Genomic DNA, 17,342 nt, shown 5'->3' on the forward strand with positions numbered 1-17,342 from the left:
TAACAATGTCTGAAAGCTTTTACATGTTCTATCCAGTTTTATTTTCTGCTCTAAATATAATCAAATTCACCAACATAATTAATTTTTGTAGAGAATAAAAATAATTTCTAAATGGAGCCCCAATTACCTGAATCTACAAAACTAAAATAACCCACTTTGCAGTGCGCATTAGCTTAAATGCTTCAAACGTTAATCTATCGTTCTTCCAGAGAAAAATTCGTTAAATATTAACGATCTTCTTAAATGTGTTATTGCCAAGTAACCTGAAATGCAGCAACTTCCCGATATACGCTAATATTTGGGACAGAATTCTTCTAGGTTAATCCTAGGTTAATTTCAATCTAAAATAAAATAAAATGTTATTGCTGATGACGGCATTTTACATTGATGGACGTCAGTTTGACAGACCAGGATTTGACAGCGTATTTGCCAGTGTATACGCGCCTTAAGTTTTGTATGTGAATGTGTTTTCCCCTTGCATCGCTCTGAAAATCAGATGGCTTGAAGTTGTGCATGCGTTTTTCTTCTTTCTAAACCGAGTCTAGAGTGAAACCCCAGTTTTTCCGTGTATAAACTGCTTCCAATTTTGTGGTACCTTTTGTGGGCAACAACAGTGAATTCGAAAAAAAAAATTACTGGATACATCGAACAGCATTTGTGATTTGATTAGTGTTAATTGCACATGACCCGACAGTGAACAACGCATGAAGAGTGAAACTAAAGCAACGTTCTAGAAGCATACAATTCTATTGAAAAATTCTGAAGTTTTTTTTCAATCACGAAGTGGTTTATTGGCAAGCAGTTAATAATTTGTAAGTATCTTACAGAAATAATGTTTTTTTTTTGTTATTGTGCATGTAGAAAAATGAATATTCAGGCCATTGCAATCATTTGAAGAACGAGTTAATCGTTTGCCTATGCGTGAAACATTCCCTACCCCTGGGTGTTTCACACAATGGACCTCCAATTTTTTTGAAAAAAGACGAGGAAAAGTATCTTCTTCTTGTGACGGATCGAGCAACCAACCGATCATTTACGGAAAATAATATTTCTTGAAATTTGTTGTAAACAAAGAACGGTCGCGATTAAGCATACAGCAGCTGTTTTAACCACGATGTGCGTCTTGCTTGTCGCTAAGTTTTGCGGTAGTGGGGAACATGTTTGATGTAGTATTGGTGAAAACGTCTACTGCCGACTTCCCCTGAACATCCAATGCCAGACAAACGCATCACGCCATAATATCATACGAGCAGCCTACCCCCCCCCCCCCTCGTCCCCTCATGCGTATAGAGTAGCATAACAAAATTATCGCGATATCGGTAGAAGTCTACATCGTACCACATCATTTCGACAGATATTCGGAGTACGTTATGCCTCCCTTTCCTACCACTAATTTTTAGGGTGTGGGAGGGATTCAACATGATTTTATGTACACGTGAATGCATAAACATGGACTACCATCTCGGAAGTTCATCGATCTGTCCTGAAAAGTACACTTCCTTTGCAGAAACAGTCTTTGCGCATAGCGAACCTAGGTCGCCGGTAAGAAAAGGAGTTCAGCGAACTATTTCGTTTTGGTAGCAGCAGAGTATGGTCGTGAATTAAACTGTGAGTAGTACGCATTTGAATTGTCAAATCAGTCAAATCAATTCAGTCTAACAGTCAAATGTCCAAGATATGAGATAAACGTGCTTTTCAACCTAATGTTGATTCCCTATTTTATCGGCACATGATTATTTCCATTCCAAAACATTCGAAAGACTCAAACTGGAAATTCGGATACCTTAAAATCGAACAATTGTTCGATCTTTTCGCACCCTTTTTCTTGAAATGTTTCTATTATATGCAAACGGTTTGCAAGAACTTCTTGTAATGACTTAGAAATGTTTAAAATGGGTTGTTTTAACATTCTAAGCTCAAAATAGAAGAATCACTTTGTAAATGTTGAAGATATTGCCAAAAAGCATGGTATGATGGTGCTATTCTTATTTCGCGCAGTATTTTTTCCTGAATGAGCAGAAACATTATTCTATTTCATATTTGGCTCTTGGTCTACCATTTTTAGCTTCCTAGACTTAGTCTATCCGTAGCAGGACAATCGCTCTGCTTACGGGGAGACCCTTCGGAGGAGATTCGATATAACAACCGGCCATGTACATACCGGTACCGCTTTCTTTCAGCACTTCCTTTTCAAGCATATACTACCTTTTAAGTCATTCCGGTCATATAATGCCTTAAGACCTATTTATAGCACGAAGTTAGATAGTCAGTCCTCACTACGGGGCAGCTGGCCGGATCCATCAACATGCGGGGTGCATAATATTGGCTACTGACTTCTGTCCACCAACCATCTTCTATACGCAGTGGTGATCTCCTGAAGCTTCAGGATCTTATTGAAAGTATTTTGCACAAATGCACAAATTGTAAGCTACCTCACACAGTCATTAAAATCATTGGATTTCCCAAGCATTCCACTACCTATCTTCGATGGTAAGGATTAAGTTGTTGGGATAAAGCTAAGTTTTACAAAAAGCTAGCTTATAAATAAATGTCTCCTTGTTCTTGAGTCCCTGGATCGTTGACGATTAACTTTTGAATTTCAACAAGAAAGATTACGTTTCAATCTGGTAGATATCATGGCATTTTTTCCTCGTTTTTCTACGCATATTTCCGCATCGTGTGTGTATGTTTGACTAGGAAACGTGCCAAGTTTCAACCCATACCATCACCGCAAGATAGCGCTTGCGAATACCGCTCCTCTTTTTGCATAGACTCGATTACTCTCGTTGACACACTTGCAATAACACAACTGTTTATTTCCCTAGTGTAGATTGAACGTATACATCTACTTGTTGTTTGCCACTGATATGTGACTGTGTGCTGGGGAATGAATTGTTTGTGGCAGAATACCGGTAGCTACTACGACGCAACTGCTCACATGCTGTTAGTCAATCAGAGCGATACATTTTAAAGACCCAAGATAGCTTGATGTTTTACCATCAGCTATTGGAGATTTGAGAAAGTAATAGTTATCTCTAATAAATATTATTTCTCATTGTAGTTTATATTTATTCGCAGTTAACCCTCTCGAATAAAATATCAACAAAACACCGTAGTGTATTATACCTGTTAGTATCACCCACTCCTCGTATCTCCCTCAAGAGAGTCGACGGTTTGACCTTCGCTCGTTCATTGCTCGCCGCAGTTCACCGCCTTCTCTTAAAAAATCGTCATTCTAGTTTGTTTACGCTTAAAGTGGTCGTGCCCCCAAGGAAAGCAGTTTCTACGCATTTGAATGATCACACCTGCTAAAACATATCGCCATCTCATGTGTGGTTGGGGGTTTTTTTACTGGATACATGTATACAAAGCATGAGCAAAGCTATCTCGTTTTTTGGCGATATGCCTATATTTATGCTCGCAGCTGCCTTCACGGCTTTTGTTTGTGGTGGACGTTTTAGATGTGGAGTAAAGAAACCTATATTCGCAATACAAAACCACAGACGTTGTTGCTGTGGCGACCTAGGGATGTTGCGTGTGTTGAAATCTATTGAGCGATAAATGATTTGGCGGAAGTCATTTATACCGTTTTCAATCGATTACGGAATGGTCATTTGTTTATTATCCTCATTTTATTTCAGAGCAGATTTAGTATAAACATCATTTTCTACCTTGCCTTATATCAGAAATATAGTTTCTACTATTTTTAAATTAGAAAAGTACAAAATGGTATCGATAAAATGTATCTGTGACGATGACCACTAGAAGATGTGTATACGATATCGTATACGTATACGATCGTGTACGTTGTATACGATAAAACAAAAGAACAAATGAAAAAAAAAAACGCGTGCCATGCCAACATACTTTATAACACAGGTAGCTAGCCACGAAGTGGCACACGCTACTTTTTTTTCGTTTCCAACTGAGAAGTACAGAAAAGCTACGCTGTCACGTCTACCGCAAGGAGGTAACGAAATATTATGTTGTGTACGGGGGTGTTGTTCAAAGCAAACTTTTTTTTCGATGGTGTATGTATTCTTTGTTCTAGTTCAAAGCAAAGCTTATAAGCAGCAACAGCCGATACTGCTTGCTTCTTGTTCAGAGGCCATGAACTACATTTTGTGTGCAGATTAGCTCAATGTTTTATAGGAGGTTTATATTTGTTGATTGAAATTGTTATCGGGGAAGTAAGAAGCTATTTTTCTGATGGTGTTTCGAACAAACATATTTAACCTCGCATTTGCTATCGTAAACCGGAAGCCTTAAGACAACACGCACACATGGTTCCAATTGATATATACCGAAAAAAAACGTCTAGAAATAATAATAATCGGAAAAAACATTTCATTTGTGGGGCAACTTCAGTGTAACCCTCACAAATCATCCAAAACTTGTGGCAAATTGCGCAGTTTCCAACTTTATTCAGATGAGAGAAGACTTGCTTATGTGGCTTGTTAATGTGAAAATTCGATGGAAAACATGATTCGGTGCATGCGGCACCTTTTCAGAGTGTTTGTTTCAATGTTCAGTTTCAATAACAATGTAACCAATACGGATAATAAGTATACAGACGGGTTGATGCTTTGCACCAACCTTATCCTGTTCCACACAATGTTCATTAGATAAGAAGCGATGTACGTCACGAGGAAACGTGTGATCCATTTGTATGGATTGAACGGATTGTTTTGTTGGCTGACCTGTTTGATCAGCCAGTCATTCATTCTTTAGCCATGTATGATCAATAGTATCTTAAAAATACTATATCTTTTGATATGGTATATTGCGTGATAGATTTTCTTTGACATTTCACTGTCATCCGCTGACACAACCACGTGTTTTAATGCTCATACATACCCTCATTATATATGTTGCTTATTTTATGAGGGTCGATTATCTCGTATTATTAATGTGTCCTTGTGGCTTCAACTAAATTGTCTAATAAAATCACCGGGTTGCACATGCGGCAAGAAGACTACAACGCCACAACGATTCCTGTAGTGGTAATATAAGTGTTTAATCCTATGACTTAAATCCAAGTCGATGTGAACATGTTGATTCTGTAAATAAAATTAGATAATAATGTGTAGCCTAGGGACCAATACGTCTTTCGATTAGGTGTAAGCTTATCTTTAGACGACACGTGACTTTTTTTTACGTTGTCGTTCAAATGTATATCAATTAAATAGTATTTTGATATGCTAGAAAGTGGATTTTATATCTCAGCACGTTCAGAACCATGCAAAATATGCGGCTGTAAAAATATCGATGTCTCAGACAGAATTTTAGAACGCTCTGGTTGGCTCTGGTTTGAATTTAAGAACGACAGTTAGTGAAATTGTGATCTCTGCTTGATTGAATCAATGAACCGCTTTCAATTGATCATTCTTTAGAATTGTAATCATCTCATCGTGACGCTGACAATCTTTATTCTTTTTACTTAACCTCAACCGTATTTTATCGCTCTCAAGGCACGTAATTACGCGCTAAACTATCACTACCGCCTTATGAAAAGCCCAGCGGTCAAGGGTTATTGATGCTGCATAAGCAAAAAGTAAAGCGTTCCTGGGCTACTTTTCACATGTGTTGGGTGTTGATTACTTTATAAAGTCGACCAATACAACCATACACCACGCAAGGCAGTCTTACTCTTTGCTGCGAAACCCTTAACATGCATACAGTGCTCCCTCTTCACGACCCGAACGATCAATCAGGTTGGGGATAGTGTTTTTATGAGATACCACGACATGACCACCCAGTCCTTCTGGCCTGGTAATGTGGTAGCGGTACCTCAATTCATTGGTAGAACAATCGTAGGTCGCGGCGGAAGTGTCGGCATCATCTATAAGTGATCTATTCCTCCCACTACATGGGGGAAACAGAATGGTGTGATATTTTTTTATCGTTTATTGACTGTACATACTTTCGATTGGATTAAGATTAGATGGCAAAGAGAACTTGCTTAACTTTGAACATGTTAACTATCGTTTAACAACAGAAGGTTTGCTTCAAAAAGTGCATGCTGTGATTTAAAATTACCAGTGAATGATCTAGATAAAGACTTCTCTTAAATGATCTAGAAAAGCGATTTTAACGAATGTGCTAGTGTGTGCTTTTTTGGAAGCAAAACCCAAAAATTAAAACAACACAATAGTTTGCGACAGGCTACCCAATTGGTGCTTAACTTAATTGTTAGTAAAAGAGTAAAAAAGACTGCAAAAAGGTGAAATAGCCATTTGTTCAAATAAAGTTATGTAGTCTTGTAACTGATTCAAAAACACCCGAGACCAAGATAAAAAAGTATTGACAGTGAGAATACATAATGATAAATTTGCAATGGTGAAGTAGAAATATGCTTCATAATCTTACTCTTACCAAAGTAGTCATCGGAGACGTCTAAAAATGTGTCTATTTAGTGCAAATTATATAAAACGATGCAAGTTTTTGACGAACAAAAATGGTCATAAGCCATTAAAGTCAGTCAAGAGGCGAATGAGGTCTCAAAGACCCAAAGCCTCTATAATTAAACGAAAAAAACTAAAGTCAGTCAGTTTTTATATAATTTGCACTAAATACACAATTTTTTAGACGTTTCCGATGACAGCTTTGGTAAGAGTAAGATTATGAAGCACATGTCGGACGTATTGAATGTTTTCTCTTTGCGATACATACATCAAACGAAATGAAAAACAGTCACAGAATTGTGGCCAGGAAGATGAAACAAATGAAGGAAAAAACAAAGCGGAAACTATTTTTGTCCTTGGCATCGACGACCGGTTTGTTGTTTTAATTTTTTGTCAGCAGTTTTTTTAGGATACCATCTATTTTCTCTGCAGGAAACTCGTTAGACAGGCATTAGTTAGACGTTAGACAGGCACTTGTTAGTCGTGTTTAAGGAATATATATATATATATATATATATATATATATATATATATATATATATATATATATATATGTATATATATATATATGTATATATGTATATATATATATATATATATATGTATATATATATATATATATATATATATATATATATATATATATATATATATATATATATATATATATATATATATATATATTTGTGTATTTTGAAAACGTTTTATATATCTGCAAGATGTGACTGTGCGATTAGCTTGTTCGGGAAGATAGCCAAAATACTCTTTTTTTATTCACACATGCTCAAATGACTGCCACAAATGACAAATGCACAAATGGGAGGCACGTGCGATACCTTAATTTTTTTTTGTGAATTTTTTGAAATATTGATATTGACGAACGATATATAAGATTTTTTTCAGTAGTTGGTAACTTTTCCTTAATTTAACTGGCCGATCAATCAGAGGAGTTGCAGTTGAGAGCTGCTGGATTTTTATTGTATGCAAATCTTTGCACTTCAGAATAACCGCAAATACAAGACTGCGCGAATAATCTTACTTTGAGCTCAGTTTGTCAGCTTAAATGGTTATATACACCAACACAATTAATACATAAAGCACTTTTTGCCGCTATTGCACATTTCACGAACACAGTGCCGCAATCATCTGCATCGATCAGTAGCTTGACAGACAGTTAATGAATCGCGAGAAATACAAAGGTCGATTGATCCTTGCATTTTAAGAAAACATATCGTCGTCATCAAAGGCGCAGTCAAATAGTGAATGTAAAATTAAGATTTTGAGGCTTCAAAAATAAATAGTGTTGTTGAATGTGGAGCAAAAAAAAAGAACAGGTTTTTCGCCGTCAGCTAATCTCATGAGGAGCTGTCGAAGCCGTTGGGCCCAAATATTGATGCATACCATCCACCGTATGGAGATTATTTTTTGGTGCAAATTTCAAACAACCATGTCCTACATAGCACAACCAAGAAACAGAACACAGCATGATACACCATGGAACATGTTAACATATAACCAAATGATATAGCAACACGGCAAGGGCGTTACTAATGAATATAAAATAAAAAACAATTAATATTATTTTTTAATATAAGACATCGAGGAAGTGCCACAGAAATTACTTGTCATAAAAAAAAAACTATTTATTTTACAGTCCTTTCGCAAATTATGGGTACAATATTTGCAATATGAATCTGAATTAAGATCACAGACCGCGCTTACAACATATGTTTTCTTGTATAGAAAATGCCCATGCGCCCTTCAGGATGTGAATAACACTGACCTACCGGTCTCCATTGTTATGGTTTTTTGTTTCATTTTCTATGTTGTAATTACAAACAAGCTCTGCATCGTGTAGATAGAAAAGGTTGTCGACGATTGATGAACTTTTGGTAGTAGAGGCAATACAAAATAATATCAATCAAAAGTTATACATGTATCTGTTTGTAATTTTGCTTCCAGTTGTGCAAAGTAAAGTCCGTTAAAAGATTTTTTAAGAAAGATTTTTACATAGTAGATATAAATACAAGGAGGAATTACCTGGTTAATGTTTTCCTGACAATCTATTCCCTTTTTGAGTTTATGATTAATTTCTTTGCATATGTTTATAGTTGTACTCCCTTTTTTTACCCTGCGAAAATTGTTGTTGGCTATTGATTAAACATCGCGTGGATGGGCAGAATGTGTTTTCTATTTCGATGAGCAAGACTTCAGTGCGCAAAGGTTAAAGTACGATTGAAAAAATACTGAGTGTGGTTTACATCTATCGCTCAAAACACTGCTTCCTGATAGGAACCTTTACATTTTGTCGAAATTTTATCTTACCCACTACCCGGCATTTTATCTAATCTTTGTTTAATCTTACTCTAGTGGGAGTGTTTGTTTCATAATTCTCTCCTTTCTTATGACTTGCAGATAACCCACAAGGCATTGAACGTGAAATCGAAAAACGGTCGTCAATATTAGGCACAGGAACACAGAGGAAACATAAATAAGAAACGGGTTGAGAGGCAATAATTAGTTGGATCTATTTCGCAAAAGTTTCCCATCGAAAAGAAAGCCTCAATATGAATAGCATAGTAAACTTGTTCAGCAATTTTAAGGAGTTTTACAGTGAGATCAATGGTGCTACACTAACCGGTGCAATCGATGTGGTTGTAGTGGAACAACCAAACGGCTCCTTCATGAGTTCGCCGTTTCACGTGCGCTTTGGTAAACTCGGAGTACTGCGAAGCCGAGAAAAGGTAGTCGACATCGAAGTCAATGGTGAGCCGGTAGACCTGCAGATGAAGCTCGGCGAGTCGGGTGAAGCGTTCTTTGTGGAAGAATGCGCGGAAGACGATAGCGAAGTACCAGCGCATATGGCCACCTCACCTATTCCTAGCCATTCGTATTTGAGCAACTATGAAGAAAGTGTGCAGAGGAATGAAAGATCCGGTGAGCCCATATTTACAGCAATAGGAGGAAGTGAAGCAATGGGTGCGCCTATCTCAGGAGTGACTGCGGGGCATACCATTGACATCGGTGAGGGAGCTGTCATGAGAATGGTATCGAGCCAGACTGGAACACGAGAAAATGACGATGTTGTAGAGAGCGAATTGTTGCCTCGGTTACGTCGAAATTCGGTCGATCTTTCGAACGAGGACCCCGAGTTGGAACGTGCCAAATTCGAAAACCAAAGATCTGAATACAGCCATCGTCGTCACACGGACAATCTTACCAACAGGCCGGACCTTTCGCTGACAAAGAAGGAATATACTACGCAAAAGTTGCGTCAAGAACTGAATGCAGCTGCTGAGGCTGCTGAACAGGAGCATATATTCCACATGGAAGGCTTGGATGATGGTCCACCTGAAGCAGCAACCAACGGACAGGTGGCTAATATCGTCGATTGGAAAAACAGTACTCCCTTGCCGTCAGCGCTCGGCGAAGTAAATCAGCTGGTAGAGGATAAACATTTTAAACCAATCGATGCACAACCAACCACTGAGTCCGCACCGACAAGTCAGGCGACCGGGGTTGTTACTATGATGGTAGCAACGATGCAATCAGCAATATCTGGAGATGGAGCATTAGACTCGAAATCAAAAAAGAAGCGCAGGAAGAAGTCATTGATGAAAAAGAAAAATACCCAACGGAAAAATTCAGCCAGCAGTAGCTCTGGCGCCGGTTCGAATCATTCCGATCCGAACGAGGGAACGGAAACGGACAGTCTTTCGGCCTCGCAAGTAACGGTTTCGTCGACCAGTGGAAGTTCTCTACCCAAAGAAGATGCTACTGATGGAGTCGATCAGGAGGTCCCGGATATTAGTTGCGTGGTCAAAAAGGAGGAAAATGAAGGTTTAACACTTGATGGCCCAGTCATGAGTTCTAATCATCATGCAGATCTAGATATCCATTTCTTCAGTGATACCGATATTGGAACTGGCGTAAGTCCCCAACAGTCGCGTCCTTCCACCCCTATTCAAAGCGATACTGAGTTTGAGATGTCACAACGCGAAAAACCCGTTACAGAGGATGTACGACTGATGTATGGTAACTCGTGGAACTGGGGAGAGTTGCCGACACAAGTAGAATCTAAGGTGGGTGATGCCGAAGCGGGCAAACAGGCGCAGCATAACTCTATGCTGACTGGTCTGATGAGTTTGATGAAATACAATAACAAAAAGAAACGCCAAAGTGTACCGGATGGGATGTATTTGTCGGAATTGGATAAGCTTAACGAACCAGAGATCGCCCAGTTGTATTTCCCTTCATTTTCGAAATTGAAGCAGCAACAACAACAAGTCCTGCGAGGTAGTGGTGTCAGCGGTGGTAGTGGTGATGATGAAGATCGCGAGAGTGGCAATGGAACGTCCATTCCGCAAAGTCCTACCTCGATGGAAGATGTTCCTGGTGGAAAAGATTCCGACTATGATGAACGCGATCGTATCGTAACGGGTGGAACAAAGGAGTTGGTTGATCAATCTATTGATTCTTTCGCTCTCTCTCTCTGTGGTGGGCTAACAAACCTAGAAGGCTCATCCAAACTTACCGACGAACAGTTTGAGCGTCACCGTTTGCAATATGCTAATGTACTGGCCGACCCTAGTGTGTTCAAGTCACCCGATCTAGTCGTGCGTATCAATGGCAAGTACTACAGTTGGGAAGTTGCTTGTCCACAGGTCATGACTATTTTAGCGTTTCAATGTGCGCTGCCGAATGAATTGTTGACTAGCGCGAAGCAGAACTCGGGTGATGGATCGAAAATGGAAGAATGCAAGAAGGAGGAAGCTCTACAACAAACGCAACAGCAGCAGCCGCAGCCGCCAAATGCTGGAGGGCGTTGGTGGTATTGGCGTCGATCAAATGAATCGAAGAGCACTTCTGCTGGCACCCTGCCGACTACACCAATGGCAACTCCGGAAGAATCTGGTGATATTTCTGATGCTAAAACCTCGGCAGCTGTAGGCACGCAAACCTCGAGGTCTAACTCTCCAGATGATGAAAGTCACGAAGCAGGTTTGAACTCTACTGTACCGCCGTACAAAAATGTATCGAAAACAGAAGACGGATATAATGGTTCCCTATCGTCGGAAGATTCTGAATTGGTCATGGACAAAACGGTTTCCACCGGTGGTATCCTTATTGACAACAACAGCGAAAAGGCTCTATATCTGCTGGGTTGCGGAGAAAAGTACCGAAAAACGCTGCGTTTGTCTTCGGAGCGCATTAAGGAGTTGAACCTTTTGGACGGTATGAACGAGATTGAATTCAGTGTAACTACTGCCTATCAAGGAACGACGCGCTGCAAGTGCTATTTGTTCAAGTGGAAGCACAATGACAAGGTGGTCATATCCGATATTGATGGAACTATTACGAAGTAAGTGTTTGTATGGGTGAAATGAAAAAGAATTATCATTTCAAATATTACCTAACTACAACTTGTTTTAGGTCGGATGTTCTTGGTCACATTCTGCCCATGGTAGGCAAATCATGGGACCAGATCGGTGTGGCGCAACTATTCTCAAAGATTGAAGAAAATGGCTACAAAATGTTGTACCTGTCCGCACGTGCAATCGGACAGGCGAAGACAACCCGCGGTTATCTACAGTCGATTCGTCAAGGGAACGTTAAACTACCGGACGGACCTTTGCTGCTCAATCCGACGTCCTTAATGTCAGCTTTTCATCGTGAAGTGATTGAGAAAAAACCTGAGCAATTCAAAATTGCTTGTTTAAACGACATTCGAGATCTATTTCCCGAGCGAAATCCATTCTACGCCGGATACGGAAACAGAATCAATGTGGGTAAAAGAAATGCAATTTCTTTGGATCTTCCATCTAACGTCCAATCTTTGCAGGATGTATGGGCGTATCGGGCAGTTGGTATTCCGACCTCGAGAATATTCACCATTAATCCTAAGGGAGAGCTGAAGCACGAGCTAACGCAAACATTCCAATCGACGTAAGTTTCATTGCCTTGCAATTCCTAGACCTTTTCATACATTTTTGCTGCGCTCATACTGAACACAACACAACGACTTCATTATTAATGTAGAAAACAAGGAAATATTTCAGCAAAATAGTGCATTCATTTGCACATATTCATAGTGATGTAAACTGACGGAACAAAATCGATCGAAACATAAAAAAGAAACATAAAGGGTTTTTGTGATACGTTTTGACTGTCATGAACACTTAAAATTTTAGATTGCTTGGTTGCTTCTGGATTGGTTCATGTTTTGTAAACATGTTGTGAGGATTGGATGTGGAGTTTTCTGAAATGGCAGCGAACGAACACACGCATAAGTAATGCTAATCTCAACCACACTATGCACATCACATATTCTGTACACAAAAATTCACATGACACCTATAACTTTTGTTTTTATTTTCATTTCAACGCTCAACCATAAAACGGGATTTATCAGTGCAATGGGTGGCCTAAAAATATGTTTTTTTTAATCTATGCACTTGGGTACTTATATTAGTGTTTTTGTTCTTTTTTTTTTTTCATTTATTGTACCTCATTTGATGTTCAACCGCCAAAACCTACGTCGAATGACAAAAAATTGTGTTGCCTCGACAACCAAACACATATGCCAATGGTTTGGTTTTCTTTTTCATTGGCCGTTCCGTGTATATTTTGTACATTGAATCGTAACATAAAATTTGCATAGATATGCCGGACAGTCGATTGTGGTAAATGATTTCTTCCCACCAATTCAACGCGAGTCTCCGGAGTCTGAGGATGATGACGACTACGACGAAGATGACGAGTATGAATCATTGCAGTTTACAATTGAAACGAGTGGTGATGAGCAGCAATCGCACATTCAGCTAGAACAACGTGTGCTAAGAAAAAAACGAGTGCGAAAATCTGGCTTCTCTGATTACTGTGTCACTAGCGAGAACAGTCTTTTTGAGCATACCGCGTAGCTAACTTTTCAGCAACTTCTAAACCATCTGGAAAAGAAAGCCTCTTTATAACTCTCTATTGTCTTAACATAACTCTAGTCATGTGCCTTCAACATAAGTTACCATTGTAAATGATCCAGTGTACCGTCCTGTGCCTAGATGGATCAAACTAAAAAATATCAAAACTCTCTAGCCAACTAGTCAATAGGTGCTTTTTATCAATAGCAGATCCGCAGGAAAGATGTTTTAACAGGAAAGATTGGTGTAAAATAAGTTGCATCGAACTAAGCGTTTGCACTAAATTACCGACAGTCAACGAATTCGAACCGTTAGGTTCGGATATAATGTTAATGCCTTGCAGCGGTCTTGATTAGCACTATCTGGCTAAGCGTTGAAAATTATTGTATTGCATGGATGACTTAGTAGGGCTTTGCAAAAAACATGAAATTCCAAAAGTCCAAGAAACAATCAGAAAACTACCAGAAACAGACAGTAAAATTGCAACTTTTTCCGAGCGTCTTTAATCTCAAGCCGGTGGATTCGATAAGTTATCCGGGCAGCCAACCTGGGGTAAGCATGGCTAAAACAATAACACAAAAGTCTGCTATCCTAACACATCAGTAGAATGGTTACCACATACTTCATACACGTCATACCATATATGTTTTACTGCTTTATAATATACTTCATTATGCTGCTTTCTTTCGTCCGTACATGATATTCAATTATTTAAAAACTAGCAAAAATGTTTCACTGTCGCCTAATAATACTATTATCATCTGCTTTTTTTAAGCTGTACATGATAAACATTTGTCTCCTTAATTTTGTGTGATGGAAAATTGTGGACGTCGCTGGTATTGTTTGGCTCTTTACTTCAGTGTATATTGCCTTTAGACTAATTGCTAATAATAGAAGCAGATAGGACCGTTTTGTACACAACGTGACCTTAAACAATCCGTATATATTCAAGGCAACTGAAGACATGACGCACTATTAACAATATGTACTAAAAATAACATAAATATCAATGTACCATCCTTTATAAAGAATATCAAGTGATATTACTTAGAGCGTAGTATTGATGGTTTAATTCGTCTCCTTTTTTGCAGTTACGCCAACATGGCTTACATTGTAGATCAATTGTATCCGCCGATCAAACACATCGAAGAGGAAGATAACGAGTATACCAGCTTTAACTACTGGCGTGAACCGGTGCCCGAAATTGATTTCAATGCTTGTGACTTATCTGGATCCTCGTTGCCATCATCGGGTGCTGCGTCGTACCCCTTCACGTTAGCTTCTGGCAAGGTCACTCCCACGGCAATGCTTATTCAGCAAGCCTTGCCCACCATTCCAGAAAACTGAGCCAAAAGAGGGACAGTGTATTCTCCGCTTTCATTTATCAGATGCCAGCGCTATCAGAACACGAACAAATCTTTACGAATCCAATCTTCGGCTCTAACTATACTGATAAAGATAAAAAAACAAGGAAATGAGGCCTCATTTCTTTACAGAAGACGTGGATATGTTGTTGAGACTATAAGCTAAGCAAAGAAATATTCGGTATAATAATAATAATTCATGATATATCGAAAGCTTGAATAGGTGCTTTGGAATAGCGAGAATACGATCAGAGCGATCGCGTTGCTTCCACTTTGCTTTAGGTTGGAGAGTTTTTCGATAATAAACAGTAACGGTCCAATGGAATTGTATAAGCTATAATTAAAACAACAGCGCACATACGCGTTTGACAAAGTAAGCAAGTGACACCTACTGGTGAATGTATATTGCGTAAGAAGACGGAAAAGATAATTAGCATGCAAAGCATCAGAAAAGCTAAAAAAGTAACAGAGAAAATATGGTGCTCTTAGAACCGAGCAAGCTACCGACAGTTAGCTGTGATTGCAGTTGGTAATAAAAATGAGGTGGACAGAAAAGTTCTAACGGGTTTGCTGAGAAATACGAAAGCAGGAATTTAGTTTAGCAGATCGTACTTTGGACGATGCATCATTGTACTGTAATCCTCTACAGGACAGTAATTAGCGATAGAATAGAAAGAACGCTATCGATAGAGCATAGTACACATGATAAAAAGCATTATTCTAACCGTTCAATGCTAGCTTTGGTTTGTGGTATAGCAAAGGAAACAAAAGTATGTGATAATTTTTTATATTTATTTTTTTCTTTCGTTTTAGCATTTTTTTAGCAAGCTTGCAATTTTTGTATAGAACCACTAGTATCTATTTCATTGTTTTATGGAAAAATATATTGCAAAAGCAGCATTAGAATTGGATAAAGCGCTAAAAGACACACACATTTATAGAACTTCAAGGTAAAATCAATGCTGCAGGTTGACAATTTCATTTACTCGGTCGTTAATTTTGTAGATTTATTTCATTGTATATACGGGCGGTCCGGTGGCCGAGGCGCTAACGGTGCCGGTATTCACACGATAGAACCGGGGATTAAATCCCATTCAGAACGCCTGTCCGTAGGCAGGATTGACTATCCAGCTACGGATAAAATCAAGCTAAGGAAAACAACAAGTGGCAGGCCGCGAGACCTTTCGAGGTTTAGAGTGCCTAGGTAGAAAAAAGGTATAATCGGTTTTTGGTTTCCTTGCCTTAAACTAAACAGTTAAACATTGCACGATCGTTTCTGCATGACTGATGCAAGATAATTTTACTGTTTATTTATAATTATTTCAAAGTACCATTAATACAGTAAAGAATTATGTTATCATACGTAATGAGCTTGAAACGCAGAATGCGCTTTGTTTTGTGCGGGTAATGTTTTATTCTGCATTAACTCAAATAAAACAGGTGTTTAATAAGCTGATGTTGCGTGTAATTATTAATTACTGCTCACTACTTTATCACACACATATGGAATTATCTTCATTTTTAACAGAACAATTTTGTTTTTCTGCTAATATTTTTCGCTGTATCATGTATCGATAACTGTTAAGCAATACGGCCAGGCCGTTCTTTATGAATAAAAAAAAATGTATCGATAACGATGAGTTTGAAAATCATAGTTTACCAGTGACTGACAAGTGTCATCGAAATGTCAAAAAACACATTGTGTGATGTTTGTTGTTTTTATTTTTCAGCAACGCGCTATTTCCCCTGCAATGGACCCGGTAAATCATCAGAAACAGTTGTACTACAAAACGTATTCCGATGTAAGTACTATCGTTATCATGCACTATATATAGCTCGTTCTTATAACACTAATAATGGTACACATGCACTTAAGGCGTTATGTACAAACGAGGTCGAAACGTCGCGTTGGACAACGTACCGTCAAGAACACGTAGAGTTAAAAGAAAACCTAAAAATGTACCGTAACGCTCCGAAAGCAGATATATTGATCCCGATGGGAACGAAGGCTTTCGTACCTGGTCAACTTTACCAAACGGGTGAAGTTATAGTCAGTCATGGATGCGGCTATTTCTCCGAATGTTCCTCGGAACAGGCGGAATCGATCGCCGACCGACGTATCCACTTGGCGAATGAGCTGCTGCAAAAGTATGAACGAGAACGATCCTTGTACAACGACAAACTTGAAGTTCCATTGACAAGCGAAGCCTTTGCGGTTGAAAATATTGGTCAAGAGATAATCGAAGATTACGATGAAGAGACGGAAAAACGTTGGCGTGAAGAACACCGTCGTCGAGTGCGTGAAAATAAACACAGGGAAGCAAAAGAACGCGCAGCGAGCAGTCATGCGTCGCAAGACATAAGTGATGGAAGGATGTTTGCACTGCTGGATGAAATGGAGTTGCTTGAAGAGCTGGAACATGAAATGGATCAACTGGAGCTTCCAATTGATGAGAATACAGATGATCAGTTGGATCGTCTGATGCGAGGTGAAATCCGGTTAAATGAACGCACACGAATGGCGCATAAACAAACCATATCATTTCCGGAATCTGAGTCTGTTTTGGGTTTTCAAAGTCCCAAAGTAACTGCAACAGATAATCAACAACAAAATAAAGCAGATGGGCCAATAGTTATGGAAGAGGATCTTGAGGAAC

At 38.8% G+C, this 17,342-nt stretch overlaps 1 protein-coding gene across 3 annotated transcripts; it reads left to right on the forward strand.

Annotated features, from left to right (window-relative positions):
* The first annotated feature begins 456 nt into the window (after positions 1 to 456).
* Positions 457 to 16,141, forward strand: LOC118508861 (phosphatidate phosphatase LPIN3). 3 transcript variants are annotated; one of them, XR_004905823.1, is made up of 6 exons: positions 486 to 812; positions 8,820 to 11,766; positions 11,838 to 12,189; positions 12,247 to 12,350; positions 13,066 to 13,873; positions 14,413 to 15,670. XR_004905823.1 is itself a non-coding variant. In XM_036048621.1 (5 exons), the coding sequence occupies exons 2-5, from the start codon at positions 8,972 to 8,974 to the stop codon at positions 14,666 to 14,668; spliced, it is 3,507 nt and encodes a 1,168-aa protein (XP_035904514.1). In that variant the 5' UTR covers positions 481 to 812; positions 8,820 to 8,971; the 3' UTR covers positions 14,669 to 16,141. The 3 variants fall into 3 exon arrangements, 2 of the variants coding, with proteins under 2 accessions (XP_035904512.1, XP_035904514.1); XM_036048621.1 differs by lacking the exon at positions 13,066 to 13,873 and having other exon boundaries at positions 481 to 812; positions 14,413 to 16,141; XM_036048619.1 differs by lacking the exon at positions 13,066 to 13,873 and having other exon boundaries at positions 457 to 812; positions 11,838 to 12,350; positions 14,413 to 16,141.
* Positions 16,142 to 17,342: the final 1,201 nt, after the last annotated feature.

This window comes from Anopheles stephensi, chromosome 3 (assembly GCF_013141755.1).
Source record: "Anopheles stephensi strain Indian chromosome 3, UCI_ANSTEP_V1.0, whole genome shotgun sequence".
NCBI classification, from domain to species: domain Eukaryota; kingdom Metazoa; phylum Arthropoda; class Insecta; order Diptera; family Culicidae; genus Anopheles; species Anopheles stephensi.

What these genes read in the sequence shown, in the direction of transcription:
- LOC118508861 (XM_036048619.1), top strand. Translation starts at nt 8,972, where the DNA reads ATGAATAGCATAGTAAACTTGTTCAGCAATTTTAAGGAGTTTTACAGT. An exon ending in ATTGATGGAACTATTACGAA is followed by an intron (nt 11,767 to 11,837) that starts GTAAGTGTTTGT and finishes AACTTGTTTTAG; the next exon opens with GTCGGATGTTCTTGGTCACA. An exon ending in ACGCAAACATTCCAATCGAC is followed by an intron (nt 12,351 to 14,412) that starts GTAAGTTTCATT and finishes CCTTTTTTGCAG; the next exon opens with TTACGCCAACATGGCTTACA.